The 19171-nt window shown below is 37.8% G+C and overlaps 2 protein-coding genes across 2 annotated transcripts in view; both read right to left on the minus strand.

Moving 5' to 3' along the window:
- Nucleotides 1-325: 325 nt before the first annotated feature.
- Nucleotides 326-6909, minus strand: gpr6 (G protein-coupled receptor 6). Its single transcript, XM_008397765.3, has 2 exons — nt 2986-6909; nt 326-1789 (listed from the first exon to the last, which is right to left on the minus strand). The coding sequence occupies exon 2, from the start codon at nt 1778-1780 to the stop codon at nt 779-781; it is 1002 nt and encodes a 333-aa protein (XP_008395987.1). The 5' UTR covers nt 1781-1789; nt 2986-6909; the 3' UTR covers nt 326-778.
- Nucleotides 6910-8167: 1258 nt separating this feature from the next.
- fig4a (FIG4 phosphoinositide 5-phosphatase a) overlaps nt 8168-19171 on the minus strand; it is a 43410-nt gene continuing 32406 nt past the window's right edge. Inside the window, exons 21-23 of the mRNA XM_008397766.3 lie at nt 16753-16841; nt 14334-14408; nt 8168-9000 (exon numbers count right to left, since the gene is read on the minus strand). Coding sequence (XP_008395988.2) covers nt 8823-9000; nt 14334-14408; nt 16753-16841 — 342 coding nt within the window. The 3' untranslated portion in view covers nt 8168-8822. The remainder of the gene's footprint in view (nt 9001-14333; nt 14409-16752; nt 16842-19171) is intronic.

Genomic DNA, 19171 nt, shown 5'->3' on the forward strand with positions numbered 1-19171 from the left:
ATTGCCTAATTTGACTTAATTTAGATATATTTTACCCACTTGATTAGATGGTAACGCAAATGTCTGCACATTCTATCAAAGAGCACATTTTCAGTTCTTATATTTCTCTGGGTTATTCTGCCTCAAACACTCGTGTTCACACACAAGCACACTGAGCAAACACGATTTGAATGTGACTGGCTGTCAATTTAAGCTATTTTCCAGGACTTGCTTTCACAGTGGGCTATTAGTCTATCCAAACAGACCCACCTGGCAGAAAAAGACAAAAACAAGCCACAGGAAGCAAAGAAACATGCAACAGTGAAGACGCGGGATGGCGAGAAGGCAGGACTTTATTCCTTTATTTGTTTGATACAAAATGGACTTTGTTGACAATACAATACAAAATAGGAAAAAAAAATGGCACAGGATGCACACAGGTTCAAAACATTTAAACACATCCAAAGTCAAACAATACTGCTTTGGTATTAAAAAACAAAACACTCAAAAGTGCAAAAATATTTTCCTCTTCTTTTTTTTTTTTCTTCAGTTAAATACATTCACAGATTTGTTGTCCTTTTTTAATAACAAGAACTCTTGTTCACAGCATTTCTAACTTTTCTGAACTTGTTTCGAGACATATTAAAGTGCAGATACGGTGTCCACGCCCCATTTGTGACTGAAAAGCATTCACTGTCGGCAGTAAGCCAATTGTCTGGTTTGTCTTTTTGCTCTGTCTCTTCTAACACACACACACACGCACGCACACATTCCTTCAGACACATCAGAAGCACCTTTTTTAGACCTCACTTGGTGACCTAGAGCGATAAGACCCGTTGGCTTGAAAGCAGCCACACAGAAGCATGTAAATAGAGCGTTGGATCTCAGAGTTTCTGTAAGCGTAGATGATGGGGTTGATCATAGAGTTATAAGTGGCGGGCAGCAGCGTAGCATAGGTGTACACTGATGGATACTCCCTCTCACCTACAAGGCAGTAGATGGCAAACGGCAGCCAGCTGGCACCAAAGGTCCCCAAGATGATGGCTAAAGTGGACACCCCCTTTTTGGTGGCAACATAATGGGACGTGGCGAAAAAGTGCTGCTGCAGGGCGATCTGGTGTGCGTGTCGGCACACGATCTTGCAAATCTTAAAGTAAAGGGTCAGCATGAGCACAAAGATGGCGAAGAAAGACGTGGCTAGGAGCATGACATTGTTCCGGGTCAAAGGGCGGACAATGCTGCAGGAGGCTGGCTCGTGCAGGCAGTTCCAGCCCAGCACCGGCAGCAGACCCAGCAGCAGAGACACCCCCCAGGTCACGATTAGCATCAGATGCACGCACTGCAGCGTCTTGTCTGAGAAGTACGTCAGGGCATTGTAGAGGGAAAAGTAACGGTCCACGGTGATGGCTAGGAGGCTGCTGATGGATGCCGTGAAAGACGCTACCAGAAAGCCCACCGTGATGAGGCTGATGGTCTCGGAGGAGATGACATACTGGAACACAAAATTGAGGATTAATCCCATGCCGGCCAGCAGGTCTGCCGTGGCCAGGCTCCCGATCAGCACAAACATGGGAGTCCTCAGGGTGGGAGTGTAGAAGATGATCGCTACAACGATAGCGTTCTCGCAGGCGATGACGGTGCCTGACATGCAGAGCATGATGTCCCACGGGTTGACAGGGAACTCTAAGGGAGCGGCAGACAGTTCTAAGCTGCCGTTGTGTTGCTCCAAAGACTCAGCCTCCATCCATGGGACGGGTTCTCCGGCTGCAGAGGAGTCATTCACAACCAGGGACTCGTTCATGGCTCCACACTGCCAAAGAGTAAGAGCAAGGTTGTTTTTAAGGAAGCTGTCATTTTATCAAGAAGTTACCTTTAGTTGGTAGAATATGGGGAGCTCAAAATGAAAGATTTTGTGAAAGGTTTGCAACGACTTTAAAAGGCGCTTCAACATCAGTGCTGTTAATTTACAACAAAATATAATTTCAATGCCCTTTTAAAGATCCAACTTCTCATCAATTTCATCCCAAAAAATTTTAATCACATAGAAAGTTTGAAATTATGTGACATAGACTCCAATTTAATTCTGATTTTAATGCTACGCAGTAAAAATTCTCTTGATCAAATAACTGGTATTTGGTAAAAAAAAAAAAAAAAAATATTGTCTAAGCAACACAGCTCATTGCATTTAGTCACTAACTTTGCAGCAGTCCCTCATACCGAGCCATAAAGTGCTTCAAGCTGAGTACTACACTGAATTTAACAAAGAACTCAATCAACCAGCAGCATATGTAGAGAACAAGCAAATATTGAACTAAGCAATTCCCGAAGTGATAATAGGAACATGCACTGTAAGACCGTCTGTTAGAGGAGAGCAATGTGAAATTTCCAACATGAAGTTTACTTTTATGTCGTTCTGTATATTTAAAGCCATGATTGAAATCCCTCCAAAATGCTTTATTTAGAGATAAATGAAACAGCTGCTTGAGATTTCTCTCTCTACAAGACACGTAGATGCCCATCATTTAAATTAATTCTTTTCTAGTAGATTATATAGACAAACCTTTCAAAATCAAAGGAAAATAATCCTAAAATGTTTTTTTGTAGATTCTTTATGTATATGTATAAAAAAGTAGGTTGAACAGTAACTTGAAACTTGGCATATCTTTCCAAAGTGCTATTGCGCCAGCAGAGGAACTGTCCCCGGTCCTGAAAGATCAGTCTCAAAAAGTTAGAGTGCTTCTTAGCTTAAAGATTAAAGCTTGTGAAAAATATTTCTAAATGTTTTAATAGTCACCCCCTTCTGTTATTCTGACAGTAAAAAAAAAAAAAAAAAAAAACTCATTTCATGTGTTCTGCTTGCATTTCTCTACATTATGTTTATAAAAAGATTCAACTCCCACAGTTCTCACTTTGATATTATCTGAAGACAAAACAACACTATAAAAGATGACAGAAAGATTCTATTTTTCAGTCTGTGGTACTTTAGAAAAGGCTTAGACAACCTACCTTTCTGACAAAGCTGTGCAAAGTGGAATTGTCGTTCAAATCGAGCTTCAAATCATAAAGAGGTGGAGAATGAAGGCGCTCGGGTCCCTCTCAGGTGAAGCCCTTGATCTTGTTGTGCTTCCCAGGCATGGGACAAACACCCAGGGCAGGAGCGCTGTGAAGCATTGGCTGCTGTTCAGCTCGATGGAGAGAGGTGAGTGTGAGGAGGCGGAGGAGGATGAGGAGCGGTATAGAGGGGAGAGACAGAGTCATGCAAGGAGCGCTTCAAACCGTGGAGACGGCGAACGAGAGAGAGAGGGAGAGGGGGAGGGAGAGAAAGAGAGAAACACAGTACATGGCTCTCTGTTCTTCCCCTTGGATTAATCCAGCAAACAGAGTCATAAGAAAACTCCAGACAGGTTCTAGAAAAGACTGATGGATATCTGATTTGAAGCAAACACTTAAACTGTTGCTTTCCATTAAACTCTGTTGGAGATTATGAGGAGCCCATCCTGTTTGAAGCAACAGAAATCCGTCTGTACATGTCATTTTTTTTTATTATAAAATAACAATACACTCTTATTTTAGCTACTATTAAAAATAAGGAATACCAAAAGCAAGGAAAAGCTCAAACTGTTTATATTACCTCCTGTTTTTGAGCAAACATATGAAAAGCTTAAAGTCAGTCATATGTGTTGAAGTAAAAGCATGATGAATAAATTACAGTATTCTAAAATCTTAAAATAAAATGTATTCAGCCTTATCATGGTTATTGACACATCTTGTATGTTTAACTTTGATTGGGTCAGTCACGTATTGGTCTCAAAATATCATCTCTGTAATAGTCAAGTAGGAAACACTTAAAAAAATAAATAAAAGTCCATGCAATTTTTAACTTAATTTTTCAATGACAAACCTGTGTATTTTATTTCCTTTAGAATGTAATTAACTTTAATTACAAATTTTGAAGTAAATGACTTTATTAGCTGGAGTACATATTCCACTTCAGGAAAGTGCAACATGGAAATTAAACCAATAAACCTGCAGCAACATCTTGCTGAGTATATGCTATGAAGAACTGTAACTATGGGTAACTGCAGCAGCAAGGTGTACCTAATAAAGTGGCCACTGAGTGCATCCATATGTAATGTGAAATAAACTTTTCAGCTTTTTCTCTGTGTGGGAGAGTGGTGCGTTTGAAACGCCTACCTCATGTGGCAGCGTAGAGTTTACATGTGAATCACATATAGCAGAAATCATTTATCGGGTAGAGGATAGCATACATTCAAACAGTTACATGCTTTTACTTTTATTGTGTGAAAACAGTGTATTATTTCAAGCTGATCATTGATGTGTTTGAGCTTCTGGTGAATGCTGAATTCAAAGAGAGACGATGGAAAGAGAGCCAAAGCAGCAGAAAAGCAATATGTAAACTAGCTTTGGTTTCCTGGTAACAGTGGTTTGGTCAACCTCTGTCAAGCTTGGGGGCTGCAGAAATCTTTATTCATGAGCTGAGTAGTCACGTGAAGCATGTAATATTTTATATCAAAGACTCTAAACTCCAAACAGGATAAAAAAATAAATAAAATACACAAGTCATTTTTATTTGCCTTGCTAGAGAGCTAAATGGGCTAAAATGCCACCAAAACCAAAGTACTCCACTGCTAAATCCAAATATTCAACCTCTGCTCTATTTTAGAGGGGCCTTCCCGTAATGAGCTAAAAAAAAAAAAAAAAAAAAAAAAATCCGTAGTTGTTTGCATTTATTCACCCACACCAATGTGCTCTGAGAGAGGCCTCAGTGTAATGAGACATCTGCCATTAGGAACAGAAAAACAGGACTATTTCATGAAAAGCCTCCGTTCCGTCAAAACAGTCCCATTTTTGGGAAGCAAATCTCAACTGTCAACAGCGTGCAAACACAAACAGCAGAGCAGCACAAGGGGGCAAACACCTGTCTATGTAAACACAAGGCAGTGACTCACCCCTCAATACAGGAATGCCCTTCTACTGATATTTAACAAAAGCAGAATCCGAGCATGTCTCTAATAGGCGGCGAAAAGGTCAATAACAAGAGCCTGCTCCCTCAGAAAATTTAAATAAAGAGACAACCCAGAGTGCAGGTGCTAAGTTTACACTTAAGTAGTGGGTGAACAGATTTAGTGTAAAAAAAAAATAAAAAATTGCATGGACAGGTGGATGCAGAAATGGGCTTGGTGGTGACAGCAAAAACTAAAATCTGTCCTTGGTGACTATATAGAGACACAGCAGATAAATAACACTTCAATTTCACTCAGAAAATTGACCTACTTCCTACCTAAAAAGCTGCTGTGCTCACCCAAGGAAACTTGTACTCTTTATGCAACACATCTATCACACAAATTGGATGGCTCCATCACTAGAGCTGTCACATAATTAGATAAAAGCTCCTGAGCCACTGTTCAGCAGTGAGAATATAGTAAAAGCTATCATGACCCAAATTCTATAGGATTCCCATCATTTAACCAGCAAGATTAGTGCAGATATTAGCAATAAGCATATAATGTTTATGCTTTTAAGCACAAGCGATAGAAAGTGACGGTTCTTGCATGAATGGCCCCCAGAGAGCCCCTCTTTTAGTTGCTGAAAACTAAAAGGAGTGAGACAACAACAGATCACAAACATCTGAGAGTGGCCCATTCAAAGTCCACATCAAAAATCCCACAGAGATTCATTCTGGGGCAACACTTAAACATTCCTTTTTGTTTCTTTTACTTCACTGTTATGAAATACTGTGTAAAAGTCGATCATATAAAAACACATAGAGGTTTGTGTTAAGACTGAAACTCTGCCTTTATTTTCATATTTGTTTTAGGATAACAAAAAAAAAGCATTTATGTTTTCATCAGAGAAACAGTAATCTCAAGGACTTTTCTTTATCCAAAGAAACACTTTGTGGCCCATACAGTGTTTAAAAACAAACCTATATTAATGAGGTGATGTAGCAGGTTTCGCAACTGTTCTGTTTCAAACCTGAACAGTTCAACCTGTACACAAACAGAAATTCATGCAGCCATGTATAATCAGACTACCGCCTCGAACTTTAACTGTGGCTTATCCTGAGTAATCAAGGGTCTGTTTTCACCAAGCTTCTCCACAAGTTCCTGGGCAGGCTCTTATTATTCAGTCATAAAACGAGAGAGAGAAAAATATGTTCACATTAAAACCGGTCTCTTCTACATTTCACTGCATTTTTATCAGATAGTGACAGTCACCTGATATGAGGCATTTAAGTGCAGCTGTCCAAGCAGAAGACCGTTTTTGGGAATGGAGCAAATATAATCTAACAAGAGTTAAAACTTTGAAATAAAAGACAATCAGCTAATCAGAGTTGATAGGAGCCATTTTTCAGGGAGTCCTGTCTCATTGATGGCCTTTTAGGCTGTGTTTGGCAGAATTACAGAAAACGTAACCAATAATTGCAACTCACACTTCTCTATTGGTTTACAAGCCACATGTTGAAGGGATTCAGTGTCTCCCTGTATTTCAGCCTCCAAAGAAGAGCGTAAACAAAGGAGTTAGAAATCTCTGCCCAATGTAGTCTTGTCTATTAAGGTAGAGCGCATGGTGTGAGTTATGCTGTCACACCCGAGGTGTTGCTAGCACCATCACCTCACTACTCTGCGATCGACAAAGAAACTATGAGAACCCCGCAGCCGTGACGCAACCCAAAAATCATTGAAGCATCTCAACCGAGGCAGGAGAAGAAGCCTTCTGGGTCCACCAAGAGGCTCTTGTCACATGTCATTACTGGACTCCTGAAATCAGCAATACAATCTTTGCTCGTTGCAATTAAATGTCCCTGCGACGTTTCAAAAAATATATAAATATTCACTGATATTTAAAAAGAAACCTCTTCATTCATCGCATCATATGCATATCATGCCCTTCCCTGCTCCTCCTCCCCGACTCTCACGTGGCACTAATGCTGTGGCCGGTGGTCAGTCTGAATGACGAATGAGCGTTTACAACGGAGAACATTTCACATTTTCTGACACCTGCGCTTGAAAGCTGAGAGCTGAGGAGAGAGTGTGAGGGGAGAGGGAACACAAAGTGAAAGGCAGCAAGGACGTGAAAGCGGGAAAAAGGATCTAATGGTAGGGGGAAATTAACACTTAAAAAAGCTGCATGAAAGGTAAAATATTAGATCCATGGATGGGTAGCAAATTAGGGAGGCCAGATTGCAGAAATACAATATGGAAGCTTCAGTTGTTAACTGAATAATGCATCAAGTCACTGAAATTTTTTTTTAAAATTGAAACTAGTTATAATACCACTAATATAAAGCTTCCTTGGGTAAGAAGACATAAACATACATGAAATCCAACTACATAAGAGGAATTTAGGGCAATGTTATTTGTATTGCGCATTTTTTAGAAAAGCAATGCTAAGTTCTTTACATGAATAGAAAGAAAATAAAACTACCAGCTGTGTTCTTAAATATCAGTTAATCAATCAAATCAAAGTTTTTATTTGTATACTGTCAAGTTGCACCAAAGGGAAAATATATTCAATATTATTCAACTTTATCATGTACTCACTGAATGCCGAGACAGCTGATTAAACATGTTTTAACAGCTTAAAAAGGCAGTTTTGTCACATCCCGACACAACTGACCCTTTGAGGACATTCATGATCTTGATGGGACGAAAAATGAAAATGAGTGTGACATCTCTGATCGACATAGTTAAGGTAATTAATATTACCAGTTGCTATAGTCTGAGCTAGGGGGAGGTTATGGAGATTAAAGAGAAGAGGCCCAAAGGTGAAACCCTGGGGTACTCTGCACGTGGTTAGAGAACGAGTCTCAATTTTTCCATTAGCTGTTAAAAGCTGAACTTCATCAAAAGGCATCCGTCTTCATCTGAAAGGCTAAACAGAAATGGTATTGGATCAAACCTGTGCGTTTACATTTTCAGTAGACATTTAACACGTTTGACATATTTACCATCATTGCATTTGGACAATCTCAAGAAGAGAGTCTGCCGAATTAAAATATTGATTTTATATCTAATGTTACATGACGGTTTTCGACAGCATTGGTCAAAATAGCCAAGTGCACATTTGTGCGTGCATAAGAATGTTCAAGGTCAGTTTTATGTGCATTAATGTTGCTGTGCATGCGCACCTCAAAAACAACACTTTCACAATGGAGTCCTTCGTGTAGGTTGGATAAATATGTGTTTAATTTATTAAGACACATCTCACACGTTCAACACAACATGATAAAAAGGAAAAAAATGTGCTCCACTTTGTAAACTATGGTGGTTTTATGGTTCAAGTTTACAGAAACACTTCATATTTACAAAAATAAGCAGACATGTTTTCGGAATGATGAATATGTGCAAAATAAAACGGCATTTAAAAAGAGACAAACAATTAGTCAGAAATGACAAATTGACTCCAAATAATATGCTCTTTTATAAACAGTTCAATGCCAGCTCCTTGCACTGTGTTGCATAACATAAGATTACAATTATTTACATCAATTCCCACAACTTATATTTGCTTTTTATTCTGCTACTATATAACTTTTATCAGAGTTAAAATAATGTGAAAATCATATAAAAACCACCATTGTAGCCTTGTAATGCAGGTTTGGACAAATAAAATAGTTGAAAACTTATAAAACAGACAATATACAAAAGGCTTTTTAGATTTTATTATAATTTTTTTAAAGTCAAAATTCAGCTGTGTAAGGTCTTCTGTACATCGTCAGGACAAATGCACACAATTTAGCAGAGTCACGAGCAAAACCCCCCCAAAAAAACCTGAAACATTTTTGTCCTCATCATCGTCCAGTTCCAGATATTTGGCTTTCACATGTATCTGTTCTTCACGTACTCCCTGTACATCAACATATCCTCCCTGCACAGCGCCCTCATCTGGCCGTGACCCATCATTACATGGCTCGCAAACATTTCGTGACTGCCTCTGTCCACTTGAGGAAGAGAGACGGCATAGATGCTGTCATCCTTGAAGTGGGACACTGGTTCTCTGAAAGTAGACATGCAAGAGAATAAAGGCAAACTGTCAGACCAATCATGTAGCAACGGAAAACTAACAAGCGGGGGAAAAAAAACCCTTTCCATATATTTAGCAAAAAAAAAAAAAAAAGCTATTTTTATTTTACCAAAAAAAAAAAAAAAAGCTTTGTGAATATCACGTTTAAAGCAGCAGCTAATGGCCACGCTGATAATAAAAGCAACACGGGGATTGTGGAGACGGGCACTTTTTCAGCAGCATATTAGATGTTTTGTCATGTTTTCTCAGAAACTAAACACCAAAGCATGTCTTTCCATCCAAACAATGAATTAACAAGCTTCTGCTTGTCAGATGGTTCACTCAGTCAGTCCGTTTGACAGCAGCTGGTGATCATACAGGAGCGGAACAAAAAAAAAAAAAAAAAAAAAGCAAAACGGAGTTTCAACAGGACCTTGCCGGGAATGAGATTTCTGAAAGCAAAGACAAAACTTCAGGTAGACACAAAGGCATGCCTTCATGTACGAAACTTGGCATTGGCTCTTCTAACTAGGCACAATGCTGTGAATTCAAGAATATAAAGCAACTGCTGGCTAAAAGTTAGGAGCAAAGATTTCTGATAAAAAAGAATGAAAAGGGAGAAATTGATGTCTGTACGTAACGTTAAAAAAAAAAAAGAGCTTCAGCTTTGACTTTGACATGTCAAGGCAATGTGCTAAGGCGTGAGATTTTATACTTAATGATTCAACTGTTTTTCTCTTTTTGCTTAAAATTAACCCCTACATATAGAATTCTGGTATCATCTCAAACAAAAGAAAAAAAAGTTTTCAGCTTTAAATCACAGATGTTAGGGTCTTTATACGGATAGCTTTTAAATACATACGTTTTCTATGAAAATTAAACCTTGTTTCATCGCCAGGCTAGTTTACCTCCTGTAGTTATGATGTTAATATAGGATGACTTCATGTTTCCTCAAGTAGTTATTGAGCGCTACATGAGTTACAATTTTTGATTAAAAGCCTTGAAGCTTTTGCAATAAGAGCCATGTACACTTCTTAAGACTATGCTCGTCAACACATGGTGTCAATACACTGAGAGCAGCAGGAGGCACTGCTGTTACTAGATACCTGCCATCTACTGATTGGATGCTTGCATGCAGATTCAGAAGAATGCCACTTTCTGCAAAGTTAGGACCAGCTGCATGCCCATACTACCAACTCTGTAAAACATTTAATCTGATATCTCACTTACTGGAATGTTATCAGGACCTTAGAACATTAAGAGTACTGTAGGATTTTCCAACTTTTTTTTTTTTTCCCCCACTTTTTCTGACCTTAAGTGTGTAATGTCAAATGCAAATCACAAAGAGCATCATAGAGAGCTATTCTCAGTTGCAAAACTTAATATTGTAATAGCTTTGAACTTTTTTGTGCACTATTCAGAAACCTTCATTTAGATGGCACGATAAGCACAAGTAGATAAAATGGAACAAATATACACGCAAGTGCAGAAATAAAGCCAGCTGTATTTTCTAATTGTGAAATTCATCATCAATTCTCGCCACAAATGCAATTTGTAACTTACATCTACATCTTGAACCAACTGAGTATATGTGTGTGTGTGTAATTTGTGCATGTTCTGGTTTTAAAAAATTGCATTAAGTCAAAAATAAGCCAAGTGTTACAATTTTGTGACATTTGCAGTGTTTACAGAAAAAAAAGCTGCAATATTTCCTAAAGATATTTTCTATGTGCAGATACTAACTGAACAGATGATTCAACCAGCAGCTCTAAAAAAAAGGAATCAGATTTAGTTTTTCCTTTTCCTGTATAGCATGTTAGTCTGCACTGTAATCCTCATCAGTGACTTTCACTGAAAAGGAAATTCATACCCTCGTCTTTTTAATGCCCAACAACAGGAATGGGCAACAGCATTCATATAATTTCCGTTTTTATCTCCACCAATGGAGTCAGTATCCAGTTGCCTATTCCGGATGGATCGATAGAGGAACCGCACAGAGGGAGGTGAATGAATAATGCGTCCCTGACAGGCGCCACACGTTCAGGGTGCCGTAACAACTTAGAATAGCCCGGTTACGCAAGAGCCAACACACCTGTCACCACCTGTGGACCAGGCAGGAGGAGACGAAGAAAGTTGAAGAAAAAAAAGAAGAAGGAATAATCGATAAAATTGAGACCACCTTCTAACTCAACTTATAGAAAACGTCCTTTTTATTCATGTTTCTAGTCTGTCTTGTAGCAATCAGAGTTGTTATCTTGGTACCAATGAGAAGCCAAAATAGATTTACATTCACAAGTGAAGCATTGCGGCTTTCGCTACGGTGCTCCAGTTGATGTGATCAATATAAAACTTGACTAGAAATTACTTTGGATTTATTTTGAAACCAATGGACATGGAGACAGAAAAAAAAGAGAGAACCAGAGAAAAAAGAAAGGAAGAGAGCTGGGGCAAAAAAAAATAAATAAATAAAAAGGAAAGAAGGAAAAAGAACAGAGGAAAGAAAAGAGGATATTGTAAAGATGTCTCCAAGAGAATCTATTTTTTTCCCCCTGAAGTTTTATGTTATAATTATTGGTGTAAATGAGCAGGTCAACATCAACGACTTTTCTAACCACAGAAAGTGCAACAGTCTTTAGGAGGTTTAAAAGTGAACAGTTACACGTACAGGTGATCTCATTCTTTAATAAAAGATACAAAAAAACCTTCATTATAAAATTTCTAGCATCTCTGAATACATCGACCTCTGACTTCCGTGGGTTTGCTCAGAAAGGTCTGGAAAAGAAGAAAACCTTCTTTCAGGGTCATTTTTTTACAATTCATTTAACTGCGATTCAACTGCACATGCTCTGCAGCCTTTGTCCTCACAAAGCAATGTACAATCGCAGGACAAATAAAAAAAAAAGGATTGCCACGTGAATTTCTTTCATGCAGTGTTTTTTTTTTATTTCTCCCCATTCTACTAAAACTTGTAGAATGCCTGATTATTTTCCAGCTAGATGTTCTTCACATTCCCATTCGTAGATGTTCTCTGTGTAGATTACATTTCTTTCTTTGTAGCAGTTGTTTCCTAAACTTTTGCTTTACTATGCAGATAACAAACAGTGAAGAGTGAATTTGTGCATTACGACTTTCAAAATACAGTATTTCCATATTTAAAATGTATTCAAATCGATCTGACATTTACTAAAATGTGATGAAATTATTGCATAGCTGATTGCAGATTCACAGCAGTTGGTATTTAAACAATGATTGTGTGTTTTTTTAATAAATAAAATCTAAAGTCTGACGTTCAAAAGAATTGAGCTCTCTTATTCTGATGCCATAATGTATAATTCATTGCAACCAAATTGTCTTAATTTGTCTGATTAACAAAAAGCATCCGAGTTACTTTATCTCAGGGTTTCATGTGAGAAGCAGACAGGTGCATCTTAGTGAGGCTTTTAAATGTTTTTGTCTTTTTTACTAAATAAAACTTTAAAAGTGGATACAGAGTTACCCTGGTTATCTTGGCCATCATTTCTAGCCATATAATTTTAGGTTTGTACTCAGAATGAGATTAAATTACAGGAAGGAAACCTCTGAAGGAAAATGGTTGCACTGGACTATATTTAGGGGTAACAAATTAAAATGGTTTGAGCGCATCTAAACTTTTCAGTTCTTCATCTAAAGAACCTTTGAATGCATAAAAAAGTTTCCATGTCACAGTTGAGCACTACTTTGCTTTTATAAAGTAAAACATCAAAATATATACTACAAACAGCTCCAAATGTAAGAAAATGGCTCCAGGTTGCAGATAAAAGTGTCTTGTCTTTATGTACAGGTTTTCTTGTTGACCTACTGCTGCTTAGGGTGGTGCTGGTTTAAAAAAAAAACAAAATAAAAAAAAAAACTCAGCTTTTTCTGTAGACTTGGAGATGAAATTGAAATTAACTTTAATTTTGTCTTTAATGCTTGAAAATTCCAAGGCCTTTTACCCAACCATCAATTAAAATGCATTTAATCCATTTTAGATCAATTCTGCTCCAGATAAAGAGATAAATAATGCGATGGCCGCTTACCTTGGCACTCAGTCGGCATGTTAAAGTCATGCATCCTTTTGTTTCTAATGCATCATATTGTCAATTAATTATAATTATACTTAGGGAAATTATTTCAATAATTAAAATTACAAAAAAAAAAAAAAAAAAATCAGATGACTAAAAAAAACATGTTAAGGCTTACAAGTTGCATCTGAAAAAATAGGGTAGTAGAGATGTTCTACTTTAGGCAGAGAAATGTTACATCTCGGGATGGAATATGTGCTTCCTTTTATCATCAAAAGAAAGAGTGTTTTTCTATGGCTGCACATTGAAATTACACGTGTGCTCGTGCATACTGCCTCCACTTCCTGCTGGGTCACGGCTGCAGCCGCAGCGAGAAGACGGCTGGACCAAGCATGGAATGAAAAGAAATAAAGTAAATACCATACGCGTGCACAGCTAGAGGCCTTGTGGGAACCTATTTAGTTTTGCTTTTCTCCCAAGGAGACTCCCAAAGAGACTTAGGGGGCAAAATTGTATTTCCAAGTGTTTTTTTTTTTTTATGACTAAAAGCTAATACGACAACAGTGAACAAAACGTGAGTTTGAGCTACAAAGCTCAGCTGCACGTGTCTGAGTATTTCCGTGTGTATCTCAACAAACGGTAACAATGTTTGAATTCAAAAAGTAATCAGAAAATTGAGCTTCTTTAGCTATGGCTATTTGTGGCTTTCTGTCCTTGTGGAAGATGTCAATGAGTTTCTACAGGACAATGGTGAAGTCAACAGTATTTCACATGAGTTCACAGGCTATATACAGAACGATATGTTTTAAAAAGCTTTAATATCCAAATTTTCTCAGAGTCTGAACTTGGATGTTCATTAGCTGCGAGGCATAAGCATTGAAATTAAGAGTCAACATTATTTTTGCTGTTTTCTGTGTGTTTGCCTCTGCTGTGTTTTCCCTTTCTGAGTATTCCTGGACCATCTTTAAAAAATCAAAGGGTTCTCCTAAAAGGTTATGGATTTAGATCATTTGTGTATAACCAGCTCTAAAGACACCACAGGCTCAAGAGAAAGGAGAAGTAGAGTCAAATAGAGTATCAGTAAAATGAGATCCAGGAAAAAAAACAGTGAATAAGGTTTATATATATATATATATATATATATATATATATATATATATATATATATATATACACAAAAAAACTGCAACTCTGTTATGTTTTGATATGAAAACACCAAACTCTAGCATTTGTGCCGAACAGCAACATCAGTTCTTTTCATTTAATAGTTCACGTTTTACTTACAAGCAAATGATATTCGCCAAGTTTATGCGTTCTGTTTTCTCCACTGTGTGCTGGTTCTCACCAAGATGTGCAAACCTGCAGAAAGAAAAAAGAAACGTAAATAAAAAAATGACCCTCTAAAGGTAAATTATAAATCCTAACTCTTCAGTATCATATTTTTTTTCTTTATGAATAACTTTGGATCCACCGTCTTCTAATTATTCATCAGGTTGTCCTCCCCCCTCCCCCTACTGGCAATAATGTGCAAAATCACAAGGGGATTTCTTGTTCTTGCTTATGATTTTTATTATTGATGCACTGATTAGTGGCGCTCTGGCTTTCGCTAACATCTTTAGAGCTGTTGCTACTTCCAGTTCCAATAATGAATGCAATTTAGTTCTTATTATGAGCCACTATGGTCGGGGGATATGAACGTCATTCTTCATGACAATTTGGAGGCCAATTCCCTTGCTCCAATTACATCTCTGTCTGCCGTCAGAGTCACATGGAACAGAAAACAAAGAGCGCTGAAGGTGTTTGGAATACAAAACGAATCCTGGGAGGGGAGACCGTAGCGATGTGTGTCAGAAAGGAATCAGCCGACACTAGAGAACAAAACAGCGCACGCCCCCACCAACTGGCAGAGAGCACTGAGCAAGTTTCGGACGGGTCCAGTCCACCGAGTCAACTGTGCCGCCCCACCCGCAAGCACGTTTTCCCCAAAAATGTCACACCAGGAGAAGAGGAAATAAGCAATATATGCAACAATGTAGCTGTTATGATAAATAATGTACCCAAGACGAATTTTCTTTCAACATTTTTCTTAAACAGCATAAGTTTTATAATACATCACAAAAAATAAATTGTATATACATGACCCAAATAAAAGATGTGACCTGGATTTAACTAAAGGGAATCAGTATGAGCCTCCTACTGGGTAATAACGCCGTTGGTGATTATCTGTCAGCTGGCAGCCAGTTACTTAACTCCAAATTAAGCAATGAGTGGCTTCTTTTTTTTTTTTTTTCCCCAAGCGAAAGGAACATTTTGTGGTTGGGGAAAAGATGTTGTTTAAGGAGTTTCCAGTCATTTTCATGCATTGAGCAGAGGAAACATCTACAGAGATTTTACGGAAACTACTAAAAGTTAGCTTAAGAACTGTCCTGTGCATTAAAAAGAAAGAAAAACGTGTGGTCTGAAAAAAAAAAAGAAAATCCAGACTGATTCTGATCAGCAATCACTTAAACGTCTGGTGAACTCAAAAAAAAAAAAAAAAACCTACAGTAGACCTCAGTGCTGTTTGTACTGAAAGGATAATTCCAAACTGTTCCGGGTCTTCCAAGGACACGAGAGGCTATGTCTGGAAAAAGACATTATTAAAGCCATCATCAAATATTCATTTAGCTTCCAAGGAAGAAATAGTTATGTTCAATTTCGAAGCCTGTGGGGATCTATTTATCAACACTGCTGGGTGCATTCTGGGGCAAAAAATAAGATGCAACACAGAAGAGAAACAGACAAGTGAACGAGCGGACAAAGGTGGACAAAGAACAGTCGGGTCAGGAGTGTGATGCACAGAGCAGGGCAAATATGACTATGTCCATTTATCAAAATTGATTATTTTTGCCCCGAGGCGGTGACTGACACAGAGTCCTTGTTTCATCCTTCGCTGACCTGGGGACATATGAATGGAAATAAAACCTTTTGAAAATCAGAACAACACTTCTACCTCAGACATAAATTAGGTATTTAGGTCAGATAAGAAAGCAATTATTTCAACGGTTAGTTGTCAGGTCAGAGAACTTGTTGCCTAAGCACAGCACAGAAATTATTGGCATGAGAATAGATTGCGTGGTGAGATTCTGTTGTTCAAAGTTGCAGTGGTGACGGGACACGACGCATACGTAAACCACGAATGGCCAAAATGATTTTTAGCGGCCTTAATCTGGCGTAAAGGGGTTATTCTGGTTGTCGAGCTTCTCCAGCTGCGTTTTGAAATAATCAGTAAAACCTGATGTAGATGAGGACAAGAGATAAGCAGACAAAAAGTGTTAAAAAAAAACAGCTGAACACTGAACATCTAGGAACATCTTTTTTATGACAATCATAAGGTTGAGTTACGCTTAGTTTTGTTTACCCATCCATAAAGTTAGCATACATTTTTTGCTATGTTTTTAAAGCTATGTTTTTTTTGTTGTTTTTTTTACCACATTTAGACATAGACAGTTTTCTTTCAATTTCCACTCTTTAGATGGTCGGCAACATCTTTTCTTTATTCAATAAAAAAAAAAAAACTCTGTTGAGAGGAAAATAAAAGCATCCAACAACAGAATTCCTCAAAAACTAATGAACCACTTTATTAAACAATAAATCTGTCTTTGATGTGGACAATTTGCAAAAAGGTGGGTCCATAAATGCAGTCTATAGCAGTAACCTTTACCTTTCATAAATGAGCAAATCCTCCTCTGCGGGACACTCTGCAAGAATCCGACCATAAGGCTCCTTCATTGCTTGCTGCGGCTGGACCTCCTACAGAGGTGAGACAAATGGTAACAAATGAATGTGAGCGGCACGGAAATAAATAAACGTGTTGACGCGTCAACATCAATGTTACCAAAGAGGTACAAAGAAGACCAGTTCGGGACGTTCTTCTCGGAACATAAACCCATTCAGACAAGGTCATCGAGTTCAGATGCTCCTCTGCAACGTCTTCAGCAATTACGGCCACCCAAGGAGTTAAGCAGCTTTGACAGTAATTTAGTGGCGTCTGATGAGGCAGTTTTAGGTTTCTCCATGTTTGTGTCCTGTGGCCTCCCGGGGTTCTTTCGCATGGCGCCCAGTTCGTAGAAACACAAAATGTCCATAGAATTATGACCACATGTCTAATCTTTTGCAAGAATTCATTTCTGCCAACTACGAGGAATGACGCACCGGAATACAAACTCTACTCGACCTCTAAAGTTACCTTACGGCACCTGAAAGAAAGGTTTTAGAGAGCTGTTTTATTCATCTTTAAGTCTACTGAAACGTGTTTTATGATCTGTAATGTGCAGATATGACCAAAAAAAAAAGCATATTCAGAAATATATCACTTAAATTTTTTATGAACTGGAGGTGATTTACATGCCTTCGTTTTGAACTGGAAGGAGCCTCTAAAGAAACAACAGACGGCTGGTTGTGTAACAGCACATAGAGCAGCAACCAAGGCTAATATCCCTCTTTGTATTGCAGCAATAGTTTCAGCACTATGCTTTCGATTTTGTTGTTTCTGTATTAATGTGAGCTGCACCAACAGGCGAATGAGTTGCACAGATAGGGCACCATGAACAAAAAAATAGCTGCTCTAGACACAAAAAAACATAAATGCACAAAAACAAAGATCCACAGATCCTGTCCAAAGCAGACAGAGACAAGAATAGGACATTTAGGGAAAACGTGAACTTACTCATACATCCACACTAAAGCAGAAAAAAAAACCAAGCATGTGTAGTTTAACAGCGAATGCGGTAATGATCTAATGTTTAAATATTTCAGCGTTTTCGTGTGTTGTGCTGGCACCAAATCCATTCTCAGAGACTGCCTGCAGGCAGCGACACACATAATGTGTTGCCCGACACGTGAGCTCCATGTCCAGCACCAAATGCATTTATTCATGACTGGATCATAGCTCAAGGTCCTGACAAGACAGAAAACTGAAGAACAATACATCATGACTCAGGAGTCGGAAACAAATGGATGGAGAGAAAAGAGGCAGGCATTTTTCTAATCACAGTCAGACCTGTTGAGATTTCTCAGAGCAGACTTTCTCTGCTCAGAAAAATATTCAATTTTAAGGTTTTAATCGACGTTGTGTCAAAGTAGCAAAAAAAAAAAAAGGAGAAAAAAAGCACTTTTCTTTTTGTTTAAAATCCATTTAATTAGATGCAGACTGTGAAGATAATAGCTCACCAAAATCCCTCAACCACTTTGGGTGTAAAGTGACAGATTAAAATGGAACAGACCTTCTAAATACATAAGGGAGTGACCTAATTTAAACCTCTTTTAACAAGGTTCTTAAGTAGTTTTTATTGTTTTTCTTTATCTCAGTTGAATTCAATTCTGTTGTTAGAATTGATAGTATATATCTTTGTGTCCAAACATCTTCAACAAGCTTTCATAGGATGTCACAAGGGTGTCCCATGTTCATGGATACACATACACTGTTTAAAAAGGAGCCATCTTTATCTCACTGTATAAAATTAAATTAGAGCAGACATTAGCTGCTTTAAGTCAGTTGGGTTTACCAAGTTATTTCCATTTGGTAAATGCCAAAATAATGACATTTTTAATTAAGTGGACTTTCTTATGCTTAGAGACTTTCTGATGCTAATAATGTATGTACACTATTGACTTTACAAAAAGCAATTAAGATGAAAGTTATGTGTTTTTTTACGCATTTTATTAATTGCATTACTATAAGTGTAGCTTTACCATTTCCCCCATTATTTTTACATAAAGCTACTACATGCCAGCCCTTTCCTAGAGATAGATACAGAAAAATAAATCCTGACCAGTGTATTCTTGATCTGTATTGGTAAAAAAGATTTTAAGATGGGATTGTTTTTTAATTAAATTTAAGGCAACTTGAAAAGAATTCAGATAACTTTTAGTAATGAGCTAAAAAAAAAAAAAAAAGTGTATGAAATGACAAATCAGGAGGCTTGTTAATCAACTACAAAAACAACTGAAAAAGAAAGAATTTTCTAAAGTGTCCTTCATTTATTAGCTGATTCAAGTGCATATAGACACTCTGGAGAACACTCAGAAATAAATAAACTTAGAATCCTTTTTCTTTGAAAATTCCTGTCACCTTTCATGAC

Source organism: Poecilia reticulata, chromosome 21, assembly GCF_904066995.2.
Source record: "Poecilia reticulata chromosome 21, P_reticulata-male-v2, whole genome shotgun sequence".
Classification (NCBI taxonomy): domain Eukaryota; kingdom Metazoa; phylum Chordata; class Actinopteri; order Cyprinodontiformes; family Poeciliidae; genus Poecilia; species Poecilia reticulata.